Source organism: Malaclemys terrapin, chromosome 2 (assembly GCF_027887155.1).
Source record: "Malaclemys terrapin pileata isolate rMalTer1 chromosome 2, rMalTer1.hap1, whole genome shotgun sequence".
NCBI classification, from domain to species: Eukaryota; Metazoa; Chordata; order Testudines; family Emydidae; genus Malaclemys; species Malaclemys terrapin.
The window spans coordinates 132,429,708-132,447,834 of record NC_071506.1 but is presented as its reverse complement, the minus strand read 5'-3'; the positions used below and the strand labels follow the sequence as shown (position 1 = coordinate 132,447,834).

Here is an 18,127-nt window from a genome sequence, read left to right as displayed (position 1 = left end):
TTCGGCGGGAGGGCCTTCGCTCCGAGCAGGAGCGAGGGACCGTCCGCCGAATTGCCGCCGAACAGCTGGACGTGTCGCCCCTCTCCGAAGTGGCTGCCCCAAGCACCTGCTTGGTAAGCTGGTGCCTGGAGCCGGCCCTGTGGGGGGTCATGCCCTCCCTGCCCTTCTCATGTGTTAAATGAGAGAGGGGGGGGGTCCCAGCTAGGCCCTGGCTAGCGAAATGCAGCTTTGGAAAAGGTCAATGATAACAAATCTATCCACCCTATTTACTCTAGGATATCCAACGTCACAGTATTTGGGCACCATTCTCTTTTTCTAGCACCACTGGGCCGAGGAAGGAGCAACAGGCTACTGCTGGCAAAAGAGAAACTTAAGCATTTGGATGGAGGGGACACTCTGAATGAAGCAGTTTGCTTAGCAAGGTAATTACAGCACATGCTGCAGCTGATGGAAAGAACAATGCAATTCCCAAGGTCCTGACTCAGGTTTTAGTCCACAGTTGCTCTTTCCTTAATCAAGCAAACTCTGGTTGGAGTTACTGGCAGTTTTGCTGAGTAAGGGCTGCCTAAAAACTGAGGGAGGGTCTGAGGATTTGGCCACGCAGGTCTCTGGTGGTGCTTAGAGCATCTAACCTTTATCCTTCCGAGGGAGATCAGATGAAACCCCAGGCTGTGTCTTTTGGAGCAGGCTGACATCCTGTGTCCTCTGCAAAGACATTAAGAGCTTTTGGCACTTGGAGTCGGTATTTCCGCTGTTGTCTCCCAATCTCCCACAGCCCTGTAGGCTAGCTGTCGACAGAGCTGCCACCCCACCCCAGGGGCAACTGTTTCCCAATGTTGCTAATACCCTTTATGGGGCTCACAAAGTGCCTTGGGAGCCTTCTGGAGGAAAAGCACTGTATTACTCTCAGAGCCACAGGAGAGAAGCCATCCAGGCAGCTCATGTAGAGAGAGACACAAGACAGAATGGAAGAGGGACAGGCAGGCTTGGGCAAGGGGATGGAGGCAATATCAAACTTCAGCTTGTTTCTTGGATTATACAGAGGAGGAGAAGTGGGATGAGTTTGGGAGAGCTGAGGATAAATGTTTCCAGGGCGTGGTTTCCCTTCCCATGTGTCTCCCGCACGCCCATGACAGAGCTGGTGACTGCTCTGCCCACAAGGACTCTGGAGACTGTTTGGGTTGAGAATGGAGAGTTTGATCCAAGTGTCTGCATTTTGCCCTTGACATGCATTTGACAAGGAGCTCTACAAATCTGTTCCAAGCCTCAGTTAAAAACTCCTCAGCTTCAGAATGGCTGTTGCAATCAGAGCTGGCCTGGACTGCACACTTCAGCCCTGGCTCTGAGCTTTCTTGACGCTCTGGAGTTTGGGTCTCTGGTTCAGAGAGACCCACTCACGGGTTCGCATTGCACGTGTGGCGCCTCCTGCAAAATGAGCCGGCGATTGAGCATTTCATATTAGCAAACCTGAGATGCAGACGTGCCAGGGTTCAGACCCAGGACTCTGCTCCTTGCTGACTGTAAATGCCCGTGTTACCTTATAGGTCTCTCTTAATTTCTCTGTAATATTTTCCTGCTATTTCCCTTACAACATGGGGCGAGGGGAAATGTTATTTGAATATAAAAACATGTTTAAAAAGTACTTATTAAATATGATCAATAAAGCCTTTCCTGTCTCCCAAAGACCCTGAATCAGCAAAGCACTCAAGTACTCGCTTAACTTTAAGCAACTGCTTAATTGTTTTGCTGACTCAAGCCTCAGATAGATAGAGCCTTTTTTAGTCTTCTCATTTACCATATAGTGGACACTCTTCATTGAGTCCACTAGAATTCATCCAGATTAACGTGAGTGTGAAAGGAGAATCAGACCCATGGAAGATTAAGAGATACAGAAGGCTGCAGAAAAGGATCCACACAAGAGAGATCACAGCTGGAAACATCTGGAGAGCAGAACACTACCACAGGAGCCCCGAAAGAGACGGCAGAGCTGGAGAACAGGCACGAGCATAGGATCCAAGAGATTAGGATTGCTCCCAAGAAGGATCCAGCACCACTGGAACCCAATGAGACAATGGCTTCTGCAAAGCAAGACCCCAGAAAGTGACAGCATCGCTGGAAACAACCACCAGATGGCAGAGGATGAAAGCGGATCCAAAAAGGATCCAAAAGAGAGTGAGGACAGATGGGAATACCTGGATAGCAGGCGCACACCAGCAAGGACTCCAGGCAGTTTTGTTTGCAACACTTTCCGTTTATTAGATGCAGATTTTCCAAGTGGGACCGGAGGTAGCGCCTGGCTCCTTCCCGCAATTGCTTTTGAGGCTGTCTCTAGATCAACTGATGTGTCATGAAAGAAGACAACACTCCAACTGGAGATCAGACTTTTAAAAAGAACGAACGTACATTTGGGGAAAAGGACTCCGATACATTAGGTGTCTCTCAGAAGAGCATCACTAAAACAAAACCCCAAACAGACGAGAGTTAAAGAGGCCGATGGCCATCCCCTTACAAGATAGAGTTTTTATTACATCGTTACAAAAGATAGCCAGCAGCTTCTGTGTGTTTGCTGGGCTCTTCACTCCTATGGGGTTTGTACATTCAGAGAGCTGAGCTGATACCTGCTTTGTCAAGTTTAGAAAGGAAAACATCTGCCATACAGTTGGACTTTCCTGCATTAAGCGATACCTCCCGGGGAGGGTGGGGGGTTATGGGAGTTGGGGGATACAATCGATTCATCAACGGTAGTTGCAAAGTGGTTAAGAAGAACATTTGCTGCTGGCTTGGGCGGTCCCCTGCTTCAAAGAACAAAAAGAGGCCCAGGAATGGATATTTAAAGAGATAAGACACCCCCCCCTCCATCTGGTTGGTGCCAGCAGCTGACTGTGCCTTAGCCTCTGTGTGAGTGTGTCTTAGTGCTGAGGTTCACTGTGTGTTTCTCCATCCAGTCTGTCTGGTTCCCCCCACCTCCCCGCGCATGTATTTGTTCTATACAGAAAAGAACTGTCCCTCCAGCGTGGGGTGGCGAGGGCCCTGGTGGCCGTGGGGCCTCATTTCCTTGTGTGCAGAGTGTCCTGGAATTTGGTGCTGGTGTACCGCAGGTGGAAGCCCTTCTTGTTGATGGTGTCATCCGAGTGGAACTTGATCATCACCGAATCGCCGGCGGAGGAGACCTCTTCCGGGGGCTGGAGAGGGAGGCAACGGAGTGGAGAGAGTCAGTCAGGGCACACTGTTTCTCCCTCATAGACCCAGAGGGTGAGAGACTGCAGGGGCCAGAGAGTCGACAGGCTCTCTGGGATGGCTGGGCTCATCTTCCCCTTCCTCATAAGTTGCTGCTGAGGGAGGTCAGCAGCAAACCATCAACAGCCCTGGAGCCAGGAGGGAGCAGGGCGAAGGCACCAGGGGGTGACAGCAAGGGCTAAATCCCAGGACAACTCCTGGGGTAGGGCAGTTTACACCCCACATTGCTTGAGGCGGCGTCCACTGGCACAGTTGAGCCTAGGTGGCCACTGGGCTAGCAGCATAAGGCTTATCTATGCACCCACCTGAACTGGGTTAGTTCAATGGGTGGACGCTGGGTGGACACTGATTTCTGTTTGGCTTACCTCTCTTTCCTAATGGACCCAAGTTAAACTGAAATATCCCTCCCTAGTCTCAACCACTTCTCCCCCAGCTCTGAAAGCTCAATCGCTTCCCCGCCAGGGGTAGGTGTTTCCCCCTCTCCTCCAATGGGCTTGCCGTGCTTTGCATTATCATTGGTTATTCCATTCTCTATAGGCTCTTACACTGTGCCCATCTCTGCAGTAGCTGAGTACTAGAGCTGGGCCAGTTTTTTTTTTTCAGGGTCTAGTTTATTTGCCAAAAAAGGCATTTTTCAGTCCAGACTCCACCCCCTATCCGGGTTGGAAATCCAGATTGAATTCAGTGAATAGTTTAGTCTCAAAACAAATGAAAAAAAAAAGTAGAAAAAGTCAAAAGGGTTCGTTTAGACATTTTCGAAACAAACCTTTTTGACTTTTGTTTAGAAATTTAGCTAGATTTGCTTAAACTTAAAAAAAAAAAAAAAAAAAAAAAAAAAGGCTGGAGACCACCACAAACCATAATAAAATCCTTGGGAAAAAATTCATTTTGGGTCAAACAAAAACATTTGGTTTTTCCCCTGGATTTTTCCGTTCAGCCACCAAACCGAACAATCAGTTCTTGGCTCAGAGCGCCATGCGACGCATGGTTTCACTCCGGGATGTGGTGCAGCTTTCCCCTCCTTCTGGGGCCAAGCAGGGTAGGGGTGGGAAGGAAGTGAGCACAGCAGAGGAGCTTACCCCGGATCCGCAGTAGCGCCCCAGGCGTGGCGCTGTCCCGTCATAGCCGTCGAAGAGCTCCATGTAGTCGTACCCGCAGTCGGCCTCCTCCTCGATCTCGAAGGTCTGGAAGATGAGCTCCACCCCGTAGCCCTCCTCCGCTACAATCACCCACTCGCAGTCCGAGCCCCCAGGGTAGTTGTTATCTCCGAACTGAGCGTGTGAGTACAGGTCCTTAGTTTTCACCTCAGCTCGCATCTGGCCCCCGCAGACTGGAAGTAAGAACACACACACGCGCATAGCAAGGAGGTGAAGAAGGGTGGGCACCTATTGCCAGAGAGGGTCATCTCCTTTCTTCTCTATTTCCTAATGTTTTCCCTCTGGCAGCCCCGGGGGGCCTCTCTCTATCCTGGAGCTCAAACACCCACCCCATCTGTGTGTTATGGAAGGAGGGAGAGTGGAGCTCAGTTTCTGGCCCCATCCAGCCTTTGGCCTCTCTGCTTAGTCTGCCAACCTTGGGTGTTTTTTGCACAGGATCTGCTGAGCAGCCGTGAGATAGATGGCCAGAAGGGCCATGCAGAAGTGAATGGCTCCCTGTCCCAGCACTGATCTCCTGAGCCATCCTGCCCCCCAAAATTGTGACTTCAAAAAGAAACACGGCAGCTGCTTTGCTTGCGCCTCTCAACGTTGCTTTACTATCAGCCGATGACCCCTAATCTCTCTGTTCTTCTCCTCCCCTTGCCTCTCTCCACACATTTAACACCTTATACAAAATACTGAACCACGCCAAGCCTCGGAGTCTTTAAAGCACCACAGTTCCTAGGGAGACACAAGGGTGAAGTGGGATAATATTCCAGCCCCTCTCTTCTGGGACCAGAGCTTCACACCTGGCCTGACATCACCACGACTCTCCGAAGGTTTTAGGGACCTGCCACTGAACCAAACACCAAGTAAACAAAAACCCAGTTACCTGTTGAATAGGTGGCCTGGAAGCCCTTCTTCTGGACGGAGTTATCAGAGAAGAACTTGAGGAACATCTTGTTGCTGGTGGAGATGACGGGGTCCGGTTCCTTAGCCCCACAGAACCTGCCCAGGACTGGAGCCTTGGCATCTTTCCCATTGTAAACCTCCAGGTGGTCATAAGTGCATTCCTGATGACCCTCAACATCCAGCTCTGTGAAGGTCTGGGAGAGGGAAGGAGACGGAGGGAAACAATGACAGTAGGTGGCAAAGCACCGAAGTTCTATGGATCTCAAGTCACAACAGTGATGGGGGGCCATTCCAAGTCCCATACACAGCACATCTCTGGCTATGCTGTTAGGAGCCACATTAGTCTGGACGCAGCCGGCAATTTCCCTGTGCAGAGGTCATCTTGTCTGCAATCTACTCCCATCCCATTTGCTCTCAAAGCAACATTAACAAGAAATGTCCCCTGGGGATGTTACTGCATAATTGTCCCCTTCCTCCCATGTGTGTCATGGCTCCATTGTCCATTATAGAGGCTATACACCTCCCTGCACAGCATCTGGTACTGGACATAGCTGGAGAGAGGACAATGGACTAGACAGACCATTGGTCTGAAGCGGACTGGAAATTCCTAGATGTCTTATCTTTCACACAGGGACCGGTGGCTGCGGTCACTATAACACATGTGTGTTTTTCTGCTGGTAGTCCCTTGCTCTATACATTACCAGTTTGACGCGGTGCCCAGGTGTGGTAGTTATTGCCCAGGTGCACTCTTTCTTGCTCGGGTACTTATCGGGCCAGTTAGGGCTGGTGATGGTACCAGTGATGGACGTCACCTTGTGATCACAGCCGGCTGCAGGAAGAGGATCCCAGAGAAGGAGTCAGCCAGGGGCTATCCCCCAAAGGGTCATTTCTCCATCCTTCCTCCACCCCCCAAACTCACTCACCCAACACTCCCAAAGGGCCAGCTAAGCTGTTTATCCCCTCGCCAGCCCCTTGTTGCTGGGAAAAATGAAGAGATGGGGAAACCTGTGCACGGTCCAGAGGACACTGGCAGCAAACCTTTCAGAGACCTTGTGCACTGAGAAGCCCAGCAAGCCAACCGAACCTTCCCTGCCGTCCTGGGGACACACATACCTTCTTTGCAATCGTGGTTGTTGTCGTGCAGCACAAAGCCGCTGCGGCACTGGCACTGGTAGCTGCCGAAGGTATTTAGGCAGTCGTGCTGGCACCCTCCATTATCCTTCGAACATTCATCTTTGTCTAAGGAGAAGAAAAGAAGCAGTCCTTGGTTTAGCAGGGCCTAGGTATTGTTCCCTGCTGGGTTACGGTGAATCGCCAGCATTGCAATGGACGGCCCTTTCAATGGGGTGAAATCTAGGGCAGCTGAGCCGTTCAGAAAGGGCCAGACTCACCCCCAGTGCAGAAGGCTCACTCACAAGGTTCTGTGCATTGCAAAATCCCACTTAAATTCCATGACTGAATTGGTGTCCAGGGCCTCCCTATGACCTTTCTGCACTGGGGTGAACATCAGCTTAAGGGACCTCAATCCGTACCACCGACTGTTCGAGTGGAAACATCTTCCATGGAGACAAATTGTGCCAACTAGTGCCTAAATGATACCTCACTCACTATTCCCAGACTCTGAGTGCTCTGCTACTGAAAGTCCCTGGACCTGGACTCGAAACGTTCAGCTATCAGTGGAAGGAAACTATCAGACAAGCAAGTTCTTATTTCCAGCAGCAACCAGATCTATGGGCCTGACCCTGACTCTCACTTCCACCAAAGCGAATGCAGTGATTGAAGCACAAAACTAGTGCAAGCGAGAGGAGAACCAAGCTCCGTGTCTACAAATCTTTCCCTGTGCTAACTCCATATGGAAATCAATTCAATATATATGGGACACAACCATTACCTGCTTACTGTACAGACGGGTAGGTAGAAAAACAGACACAAGGACAACCAAAGATGCAAGAAAGACCAGGACATGGTGTCCTTCTTTACTTATCAATAGGAAATGTCACAGACACAATAAAAATTGGAAATAAAGGTCAACTGGTCAATGACAAACCAGAGGAGTCTAAAAACAATGGTGAATAAAAAAAAATAAAAAGCCAACAACCAGTTCTGTCAAGCAAGGAATTTGGGGCCTGGGCGACTCTCTGAGCGAGGCTGTGAACTAGGACAGAACGGAAGGACATTGGTTCCCTGTTCCCTGGATCCTTTGGAGGGGCAGTGGTGTTCCTGAGGAACTGAACGGAGGATTGGCCGGGTTCCTTTAGGGCCTCGTATTCTTTTCTGCAGGCGGAACTTCAAGCCGGGTGGGCGAGCTTTCGGGGGCTGCGGCTGCTGCTTCGTTTCTGAAATGACAGAGAGGGAGAGAGAGAGAAAATTTAAAATGAATCGGTGCTGTTGTGCCCGGAAGGAGAGTTGGACACCAAGGTAAGGGAGCCAAGTAAAGGGCTGGGGGGCAGTGGGACATGCAGAGAGCGGGGGCCATACTCAGTAGCAAGTGTTACAGAGCCGAACAAAAGGGGAAGCACAGACACAGCTACTGCTGCCAAACTACAGGAGAGGCACAGCACAAGGGAAAGGCGTCAAGATCTACCGGAGCCCACGGAGTCACACCCCGCCCTTTCCCTCTGGCTCTTGAAAGCAAACTTTAGCTCCAGCATTAAGTGATGAATGGGCCAGTCGGGAGGAACTTTCTGGTGCAGCACCCCCTAAAGGCGCTTGGGGGAGTGTTCCTTTCAGGGCAGAAGCATCTCCTCCTTTCCCATGTTATCCTACATTCGCTGGTCTAACACAGCTTTAGCTCTGCATAGAGGAGAATGCAAGGAGGCAGAGGTGGGCTGGCAGACTCCAGAGAGGTTTGAGACAAGGGAGTATTGGGAGCAAATTGGCCCTTTCAAGCTATCAGTCAAATAAAGTCTTCACTAGCTGTCGCCTGCTAAAAGCCAATACAAATTCCACATTGTTCCTGTGGGGGACATGAGCATCGTGGGGGATAGCCCTCCAGATAGATAACTGAGAAGGCACAGGAACTGCCCACGGTTTGCAGAGTGTTAATTTGGAGGAGGTTTTGGAAGACCATATTTGAGGTTTCGTTGTTTGCACTTTGGGCACCTGGAACGGGATGGTGTGTGGAGATCCTCCCGCCTGCCCACTTACCTCTGCTCCGCTGAACCCTGGCTGCAATTATTACGGGAAGGACCTGCCCCTGCACATAGCAGAACTCCCTGAAAGGCGACGTTGTCTCCAGGCTTTGGAGCACGTGTAGGAAGGCTGGTTACTTAGGGCTCCCCATGGGCTTCCAGCCGGGAAGGTTAGATGATCTTTATGGGCAATTTCTTTGGCTGTAGGACAGGTCAAGAGGCAGCACGGTGACGCAGATAGTGTACTGGACTGGCAGCCAGGAGACCTGGGTTCTATTTACCAGCTCTGCCACTGACCTGTTTGTGTGACCTTGGGCAAGACACTTCCCCTCTCTCGGCCTCTTGTTTCCCCTCCCACCCTTGGTCAGCCTTGTCTAGGTGGTGAGCTCTTTGTGCAAGGACTGTTGCTCACTATGTATATGCACAGCACGGCCCTGATCTCGGCTGTGGTCTTGAGGCACCACTGGAATACAAATAACAATAACAGGACAGTTAAGACTGGGCATTTGGAGATTTCCACTTATGGCAGATTCTGACTCTGGGGGCAGACAACCAAGTATTAAAAATAGCAGTAAGTCGGCCCCAGCCCCTGGTCTTGCAGTGAGCTCTCGCATGCACTGCATGTTCAGACTGTAAGCCCCCAGGGGCTGTGGTTCCTTTAGCTCTGTACAGTGCCAAGCACTCAGTCAAGGGTTTAAACATCAAGAGTGATTGGTCTGCGAGAAGCACCCATTTCTAGTCAACAAGGAATGCAGGAACACTTTGAAAGAGCCTCCTGAATGCAGCCTATAAGCGGTGTCTCACCTGGAGCCTTGCGCACGGGAGACAACTGGCTTCCGGGGGGCTGTTCTTTTCCCCACAAGACAGCACGAATGCAGGAAAGGTTTGCTGGAGCAAAAGGCTGGTCTTATGGTTAAGGCATCGCACTGGGACTCGTGGGACCCAGGCTCTGTTCCCAGACTCCCCATGCAGCCTTGGGCCAGTTGCTTCACTTCTCTGCCTCAGTTCCTCATCTGTAGAACTGGGGCTTAACAGTCCTTCCTTTGTCTGTTTAAATGGTCAACTCCGCCGGGCAGGGCCAGTCCCTTACTCTGTGCACATGCAGCGCCTAGCACAATAGGAGCCTGATCTCAGTTAGAGCCTTTAGGTGTGCTACTATAATACAAAGAATAGCAAAATTTGTGTGACCGTGCTGTCTTGTGGGGAAAAGAACACCCCCCAGGAAGCCAGGTGTCTCCCGTGTGCAAGGGTCCAGGTGAAACACCGCTTACAGGCTGCATTCAGGAGGTTCTTTTATTTAAACATGCACGCAGGGCTCTGTTTCGCATGATGCATGGTCCAGTTACTCTTACGAGCCTGGCTGCTGTTAAGAACAGGGGTGACGTGCCTTTACAACTCCCATGTGCAACAATATGTACCCCCTTGTTCTGACCGCCCACTGCTGCACATGGCCAGACCTGTTTCCTGGGGGCTTATAACCAGAAAGCTCAAAGTTCATGATGCGGCAGAGGAGGGGGCTTTGAAAGGCCTAACTGTACAGGCAGCAAACAGAGCAGGGGGGAGAAGCGTGTCAATCAAGACTAGGGGGCTGCAAAGGGAACTGTGCGTAATAAACCCCCTTCAGGAGGGACACCTGGGATGGGGAGATAAAAGAAAGAATTTTCATAGGAAAAGAGCCCACTGGAAAGCTGTCTTTAGTAACTGTTTATTCTATCAGTTCGTTCATTGAAAATAAATAATCAGCAATAACGATATCGTCTGACATTTATCCCAAAGCACCTTACAAACTCTGGCCCCAATTCTGCTTTCCGTCTGCATCCCACCGCAATCGAGCGATGCAGCATTGGGCTGTATACACCCGTTTGTAGAGACACACACCCCAATTCACGAAAGCACACCATTGGCCAAAGCACGTGCTTAAGTCCCACTGACTTCCAGCGTTAAGCATATGCTTAGGTGCTTTCCTGGAGCAGGGCCACATGTAGCGGGTGATGAAATGCAGCCACCACTGGGATGGAGGGCAACAAGTAGGCAGATAACACTGCACAATAGTAATGAAAGGCCAGAAAGATACCTAAGCCCAAGAGGTACTGAATCACACAAACATACAGCTGTGAAGCAATGCTCCAGTGTGGAAGGGACATTAGAAGGGGAGCTTACCTGAGCACTGACACTGGCAGCTCCAGTGGAAATGGTTCCTTAAGCGTGGTTAGATAAGCACCAAGACTCTGCAGCACCTGCTAAGGAATAGGACATTCCAGCCAATGTCTTCTGTTCGGGTGGTCAACAGCTGCTGTTCCACCACGGCTCTCTCTCTTGCTGATCACGTTTACTTGTCTAACTTACGCACCCACATTAACCCATGCCATTAGTTCTGGTCCCAGCCAGCGTTTTCTCAGGTAGAATCCAGAGTGATCTGCCTCCTGCCAGCTGCCTCTGCTTATCCCCAGCTCCCAAAGTAGCACAGGAGGTGAGGAACACGACTCAGTCACAAAGATGGGAGGGTTCCTTCCTGTGCAACCGGACAGTGGCGGCCAGGCTTTGCTTCCTGCCTGAATCTGGAGCATGAGTGGCCCAAGAACTCCAGAGAGGACCAAGGGTATAAGAATACATTTAGAGAGGAGACCAGCCAGCCAAACAAACATCTGGGAGCTGCTCATGGTTGGCCCTGCCTGGTGTTGGACTGTAACAATAGAATATTCTGGGAGTAAATAGGGGTGATACACCAAATAGGGAATCCAGTTCTCTTTGTGTCCTCCAGCTTCATCTTGCTGTGACCTGAGTGAAGAGAGAGAAGGGATATTTTTATGGCCTCATTAGCAGCGGGCACCTCTGGTAATCCACAGCCTGAGGACGTTCCAGCGAGTAGAACCCATGGGACAAACTGGGGGCTCCCTGAGAAGTCACCTACGGTTCCCTAGATGCCACAAAATGTGAACAAGGGTGTGTAGTGGCCATCGCAGTTATAAAGCCACGGATCTGAATTGTTCTGTGGGTGGATAGGTGCGATTTGGGAAGTCTTTGGGGAATGCTGTGTTTCTACAATGGCAGATGGGGCAGGGGAGCAAACACAAGGCACATCAAAAGGCTGAGAAAGACCTAAACCGGCGCCTGGGATCCTGCAGCCCCTTCCCACCCAAGTAGTGCCACTAAACGAACGGGTGAAATCCTGACCCTATTGAAGTCAATGATGAAATTCCCATTGACTTCAGCAGGGCCCTGATTTCACTCACCTAGGTGACTAAAGGATCCAGGAGCAGGCCATTAAGCTAGGAAGTAGAGGAGAATAAGACACTTACCCGGATGCCTCGGCAATCCTGCTGGATGATCAGCTGCTGAAGCTTATCTGAGGTTGTTCTTTGTTGGATGGTGGCGATTCCTGTCGGCTGGGCCAGGCCGGATTACCTTACTTGCCTTGTTTTCATTTAAAAAAATAAAACAAAAATACCATACCCGCAGCCCGTCCATTGGCTCTTCATTCATTCCAGCCGCTGCAGAAGGCTTTGATTAACAAGCAACATGATGGTGCTATAGGAGCTGCCGAAGCCCTGTTGGATGGGTTCTTTGGAACGTCTCCTGTGGCAGCATGGGATGGGGCAGGGTGCTCATCAGGAGCTGTAGGAAATTCTCTGAGCTTTGGGGGCAAAACTGCTCAGGCAGATGGCTTGAAGGGGCCAGGACCTTGAGGAATCCATTGGGGATTCAAGGAGTTTGTCATCATTGCTCTACTTTCCTTGGCCCCAATTCAGGAATGCTCTTAGGCATATGCTTAAATCCATCCCTATTCAAGAAGTATGTGCTTCCCTTTAAACACGTCCTTCAGTCACTTGGACTTCACTGGGACTTCAGCATGCGCTTAAAGATAACCATGTCCTAAACATGTATGAAATGTATCAAAGACGATTTGCAGCTGCAACGTAATGAAGGGACCTCAGGACAAATCCTGTCCAGACTTAAAACCCGTCCTAAACAAAAATGAATTGGGGTCCTTGAGCCAGCCCCTCAGCTGGTCTTCCATGGAGCTACGCTGATTTACATCAGCTGGACAGCTCACCCAGGAGTTTGGTTTTTTTAAAGAAGTGGATAAAGGATTTCCAAAAGCTAACACTGCTTCCAAGGCATTGGTGTAGGAAAGAAGAGAAAGACACACACCACACAGGAAATAAGCAGGTAATGGTTTTCACTGGAACTGTCCCAACATTCCCTGTCTGCTTTAAAGGAAGGAGACCCAACCCAAGGAGCGTAGGCAGCTGAATGGCTACATGTATCAAAGATGATTCACCACCACGGCATAATTAAGGGATCTCAGGACAAATCCTGCCTAGACTTAAACCCTGTGCAATGCCTTAGACTTAGACCCAGTACAATTCCATTGCTGCATAAGGTACAAGCCAGGGATCCAAATGACCCTGCATAGCCAAGACAGTAGGACGGGTCAATATCTCACCGCTGTTACTAGTCGAGGAAAGTAGGGAGAGTTTTTAGTCCATTCTAGATCAGCACACATCCCAGCAAGAGGAGGAAGAGAGGGGACACCCTCAAGCAGAGAAGGAGCGCAGATGCTTTGCCACGTTCCCAGCGTGGCCGTAGGAGGGACAACTGCCAAAGGCATTGAGCAGACAGTGCCATCGTCAAAGCAGAGCCAGGGATTGGGATGCACCGCGGAGGGAGGCAAAGCGGAGGTGGCGATGAGAGGAGACACTCGTAGCCCAGGCGAGAAGTGGCCCACTCGGATAGCTCAAATTCCTTGAAGCTGTTATGATACAATAATGCTAGAGAATGCAGTGCCCTGGGAAGGGAAGGCCAGCACCAAGGGCAGGTCAGGGGCTAGGGCAGCTCATTGCTTTCCCAGGAGTCGTCCTGTTAAATGTAGCACAACTAATCAGATGGCAGGGCCATCTGATTAGTTGTGCCCCATCTCTTTGGGGCAGGGCCTCTCTTTGTTCTGTGTTCGTACAGTGCCTAACACAAGAGGTCCATGACTAAGGCTCCTAGGTGCTACTGCAATACACATCATTAATAATTCCATATACAAATGACAGCACTTAGATATCTGGGGTTTGATTTACAGAGGTGCTGAGCACCGGCAGGCCCCATTAACTTCATCTGGCCCTGTGGGAGCTCAGCATCTTTTAAAGTCAGGCAGGCAGTGACAACTGGTTCTGGAGCCGTACGCTGGTTCTGTCATTTGCTCTGGCAGTTTTGCACCTGTAATTGACTGCAGGGGCTAAAGGTTTAGAGGCTGACTTCAACGTCTAGCCTTGCAAATGAAATAAAAAGCATGTGGGCGTGTCTATTCCGAGACCTAGCGCGTGGCAAGCTGGAATTTCAAGCAGCAAGGTGCCAAAGTGCACTAGGGAAATTTTAGTGCGTGGTAGCAGGGTCCACCCAGCCCCTTAGTGTGCGGCAGGCTGTAGATTCACACCCCAGCTGGCCACGCACTCAGTCTTTGTGTAGACAATGCCACTAAAAGCTTTCCTAGCTGGGAGTGGACAATGCCCAGGCTTCCTGCATTGGAGGAATACTCATGTGGGAAGTTTGTTTGAAACGAATGAAGGCCCATAGGCATGAGCTGGCATACGGCTGTGTTAGCCGGCACGTATCCCTTACTTAGAGCCTGTCATCCCCTGACTGCTATATGGACGTATCCTTAGCCACACACAGCAGTCAACGGGAGCTGAGGCCATGTTGCTGACAGCCGAATTTAGCCCAGTGTGTATAACTTACCCTGGTAACAGTGCAGCTTTACGTCACTGCTGAACTCGGCACAGAGGGATCCACTGGGGCTGCCCGGGCTCATTCCAGGGGGTGTCTGGCTATATCTGACACACACAAGGCCACATTCTGCTGCCCTCACTCACGGTGAGTCCTGTCTTTTTGCCATTGACTGCACTTGCACACCGGGCATGAGCGAGGGTGGCGGAATGAGGACCAGAGTAAGCCGTGATGCCCACATCCTCGAAGATAGTCCAGCACCGGACTCGCAGTGTTTTAAATAGGAGTTCAGTGCCTGAATACCTGAGGATCTGGGCCTAAGTACACTGGGCCAGATTTCCACCTCCATGATGCTGGTGCAGACCTGCAGCCACTTCAGCATCTTCTGGATTTACCCCTGTAATGGGGCAGACTGTGACCCATACACTGTACACACCCCATAGCATACAGGGACCCACAGGAACTAACTCCAGAGGGACAGTGATTTTGCCTATTAAACGGAGAGTTTTGGAAACAGCCTTAGTTGGGGGTTGTTTTTTTTAGCCAATTTCCTTAAACAGGGGCCTGGCCGGGATTTTGGTCCAAATCTTCAGCTGGTGTAAATCAGTGTAGCACTGATGCTGGTTTACACCAGCTGAGGATCTGGCCATTGCTCCTAGTTGGAATGAGCTGCAGAACCTCGAACATGTTTCCCCACTCCTTCCTGGCTCTCCGGTGCAGCTGCAGGTGGGGCAGGGGAAGCATCTGCATAGAACTTCCTGGAGGCAGCAGAGTGTCCTCCAGTGAAAGGGGCTAGGGACTGCACCCTCTAGGCATAGGTAAGCGGCTGGAGCTGGTTAGCGATAGGGTGGGGGTGGAGGGACAGAGGACACCCAGGCCGCAGGCTGGTGGGTCTACCTGAGAAGAAATGGGCTTTGAAGCCCTTCTTGGAGACGGTGTTATCGGATTTGAACTCGATCCTCATGTTGTTGTACTGGGAAGTGATGACGTCGGGCTTCTCGGCACCGCAGAACTTGCCGTGCAGCTTGGAGTCGGCCGACAGCCCGCTGCGCACCTCCACAAAGTCGTATTTGCACACCTGCTGGGGTGAGGGTGGAGGGAACAGACAGAGGAGCCGGGCTGAGATGGGGTAAGGAGAGGCAGCCAGCAGGAGCTGACCAGCGGCTCATCCAAGGGCTTAGAGCACTGAGCTCAGGGCTTGTCTACAGTGGGCTTACCCGCCATTATAAATGTGCTGCAGCAGTGCAGAAAGTGACTAGCAACGGGGGGAGGCAGGTCACGATTTACAGCCATGCACACATGCATATTGAAGCTTTGCACCAATGTATCGGCACTAGCTAGACAGTGGCGGGGAGCTGACGCTAGACAAATTCAGACTGGAAATAAGGGGCACGTTTTCAACATAGAGAGTAACTAGCCATTGAAACAATCTACCAAGGGTCGTGGTGGATTCTCCATCAATTGCAATTTTAAAATCCAGATTGGATGTTTCCCTAAAAGATCTGCTCTGGTTCAAACAGGAATTAATTTCAGGGAAGTTCTCTGATGATCACTGTGATCCCTTCTGGCCTTGGAGTCTATGCATCTAGTGCAACAACCAACCCGATGTAGAAAAGTCCCTCACTTCCTCTGAGAGCTACTACATTGGCTTTGACCCATGCACTTACCAGGACATAGAACCACCGTGAGAAATGAACATCTGACCTCCCTCTGCAGCCATGCCTCCCCCTACCCCCAGACCATGCATGCCGGGGCTTACAATTTTGCGGGGATCTGCACCTGGAGTTGCAGCAAGCTGGTCTTTTGCAGGTGGCGGTGAGGAGTTTAGAAAGGAGGAGCTCCTCCTATAAGGAGATGGGGCCTTGGTACTCACGTCATTCCCCTCGGTCTCAAAGAATTCGAATTGCAGCGAGATGCGGTACTGGGAAGGCGCCACCAGATGCCAGACGCAGTCCTTGTTGGGCGGATATTCCTTGGGCCAGCCAGGGCTGGTGATGGAGCCGTTGAGTCTGGTGAGGAGGCCTCCGCAGGCGGCTGCAGGGTACAAAGCATGGGAGCATTGGCCAGGCTTCCCTCCTGAGTGACACTTTGACTGTTCTAGGCCAGGCACCGCTCAGAAGCAGATGGGTGTGCTGGAGCAGTGCAGGGCTAAGTGCAGGGGGGAAGAGCAGTTACAGCTCTGGGGCGGTCAGCAGGGTCAAGGGAAGGGTCACGGCCACCCGTAGATACTAACCCTCACACCGGCGCTTGTCCAAAGCTAGCTCGTAGCCAGGGTCACAGGCACACCGGTAGCTGCCCAGGGTGTTCACGCAGCGCTGCTCACACCCACCATTGTTGGGCTGCGAGCACTCGTCTACCTCTGCGAGGGGACAAAAGCAGAGAAAGGGTTTGGTAGCGGGACACCTGGAACAGGCTGCCAGGGCCACGTCTCGGCACTGGCCAGCAAGGGGGGCAGTGCCATTCTCAGAGCCCCCCATGGAGGACAGGAACCAAGCAGGGCTGGGGACTGCAGCCCCAATTGAGCACTCAGGAGAAAAACTGGGGAGCAGTGGCCTGAAAAGAGAGAGGCCTCTGAGCAAGCTAAGCTCCCGGCCAGTTGCTAGCGGGCTGGGCCATACCTTGGACTGGGCTTGCTTTTGGTCCCTCTGCTCCTGGAAGCCCAAAGATAAAGGTTGGGATTTTAAAGCCAAAGAGCTTCCCCCAGCTGACATGAGGGAACAGCTCAGCCTGCCCCTTTCCCGCTGGCAAGCAGAGTCCATCCACCCCGGCACGCTGTGCCAAGCCCATCCCATACAACAGGAGGCTCAGAAGAAAGGGTCCATTGCCACATGAGCTCCAGATGCTGCCGGCAGAGGAGAGACGAAGGAGGCTCCGGTACCTTTGAAGAAGTTGACGGCGAAGCCAGCCTTGTTGATGGAGCCGTCCGAGACAAACTTCATCCACAGCTTGTTGGAAGTGCTCTTGATGTCGTCGGGCTTGTCGTAGCCACAGTACCGGCCGATCAGGCTGCTCGACTCGGTGCTGCCGTCCCGGATCTCCAGGTAATCGTAGGCACAGCTGTCGTGCCGCTCGATCTGGGACGGGGGGAGCAGGCAAGACAGCAGTTCACCAGAGGGCTCCCAAGGATCCCTCAGCTGCTCAGGGGCCTGATCAGTCAGACGGCAACTTCACCTGCTGAGGTTAACTCCCAAATCCAGTAGCAATGGCCAAAACCATTGTGCTTTCACTTGGTCACTCTAGCTCCTTTCAGCTAATGATCCCAAAGCAATTGAACAACAGCCCCAGCAGGCAGGGGAAATACCATGATTTTAAAATTTGGGAAGCTGAGGCACGGAAGGGACTTGCCCAAGGTCACCCAGCAGGTCAGTGGCAGAGAAGGGAGTAGGACCTAGTTCAACTGATCCAAAGGAGAAACGTTACAGGTTCAGTTAAGGTGCGAGCAATTTCATACCCCAGTACACAAACTCGACATGCAACCAGGCCTGAGAGGTATAGACCAGGTGTGTGAGTGGGGGTCATGGTACTGCAGCTACAAAATGGAAGTTGGGGATGCAGGGTTTGATTCTGCTTTCACTTGAACCACTTCTATACTGGTCTGATCCTAATGCCTTCAGCAGGGACGCCTGATTTACACCACCGAGAAAGCATAAGCCAGCCCACAAGGTGTAGGTAAAGTGCATTTACGGGCATGTCTGTGCTAAGTGTGGGAGGTGTCACTGCAGCACGTGTACCTGGGCTAGCTTTGATTGAGGTAGCTTGCTAAAAACAGTGGTGAAGGCAGGGCCGCACGGGCTAGCAGCCCAAATACAAGCCCTCCTTGGATCCCCGGTATGGACTCACCTGCACTGTTAAGTCTCTACTGCTATTTTTAGCAAGTTACCTCAATCAAAGCTAGCGCGGGGATGGCACCCCCTGCTGCAATCAGATCTCTCCACTGCAGTGTACATAGACCCTGAAAAGGCAAATGACGCTTGCCTAGGCGGAGCTGTTCCAAGG

General features: G+C 51.4%; 1 protein-coding gene and 1 long non-coding RNA gene across 4 annotated transcripts in view; both read right to left on the bottom strand.

The window, feature by feature from the left end:
• Positions 1 to 2,230: 2,230 nt before the first annotated feature.
• BMP1 (bone morphogenetic protein 1) overlaps positions 2,231 to 18,127 on the bottom strand; it is an 85,131-nt gene continuing 69,234 nt past the window's right edge. The window contains exons 12-20 of one of the 3 annotated variants that reach the window (XM_054018501.1): positions 17,010 to 17,205; positions 16,365 to 16,490; positions 16,005 to 16,165; positions 15,029 to 15,212; positions 6,399 to 6,524; positions 5,987 to 6,114; positions 5,266 to 5,479; positions 4,317 to 4,567; positions 2,231 to 3,182 (exon numbers count right to left, since the gene is read on the bottom strand). In XM_054018501.1, coding sequence (XP_053874476.1) covers positions 3,048 to 3,182; positions 4,317 to 4,567; positions 5,266 to 5,479; positions 5,987 to 6,114; positions 6,399 to 6,524; positions 15,029 to 15,212; positions 16,005 to 16,165; positions 16,365 to 16,490; positions 17,010 to 17,205 — 1,521 coding nt within the window. In that variant the 3' untranslated portion in view covers positions 2,231 to 3,047. Of the gene's footprint in view, positions 3,183 to 4,316; positions 4,568 to 5,265; positions 5,480 to 5,986; positions 6,115 to 6,398; positions 6,525 to 7,230; positions 7,622 to 15,028; positions 15,213 to 16,004; positions 16,166 to 16,364; positions 16,491 to 17,009; positions 17,206 to 18,127 lie in introns of those variants that run through there. The other 2 variants (XM_054018502.1, XM_054018503.1) reach the window with 2 other exon arrangements.
• Positions 7,628 to 14,989, bottom strand: LOC128831765 (uncharacterized). The gene is made up of 3 exons (XR_008443851.1): positions 11,716 to 14,989; positions 10,577 to 11,194; positions 7,628 to 8,879 (listed from the first exon to the last, which is right to left on the bottom strand). It is a non-coding gene; the product is annotated as an uncharacterized LOC128831765 (long non-coding RNA).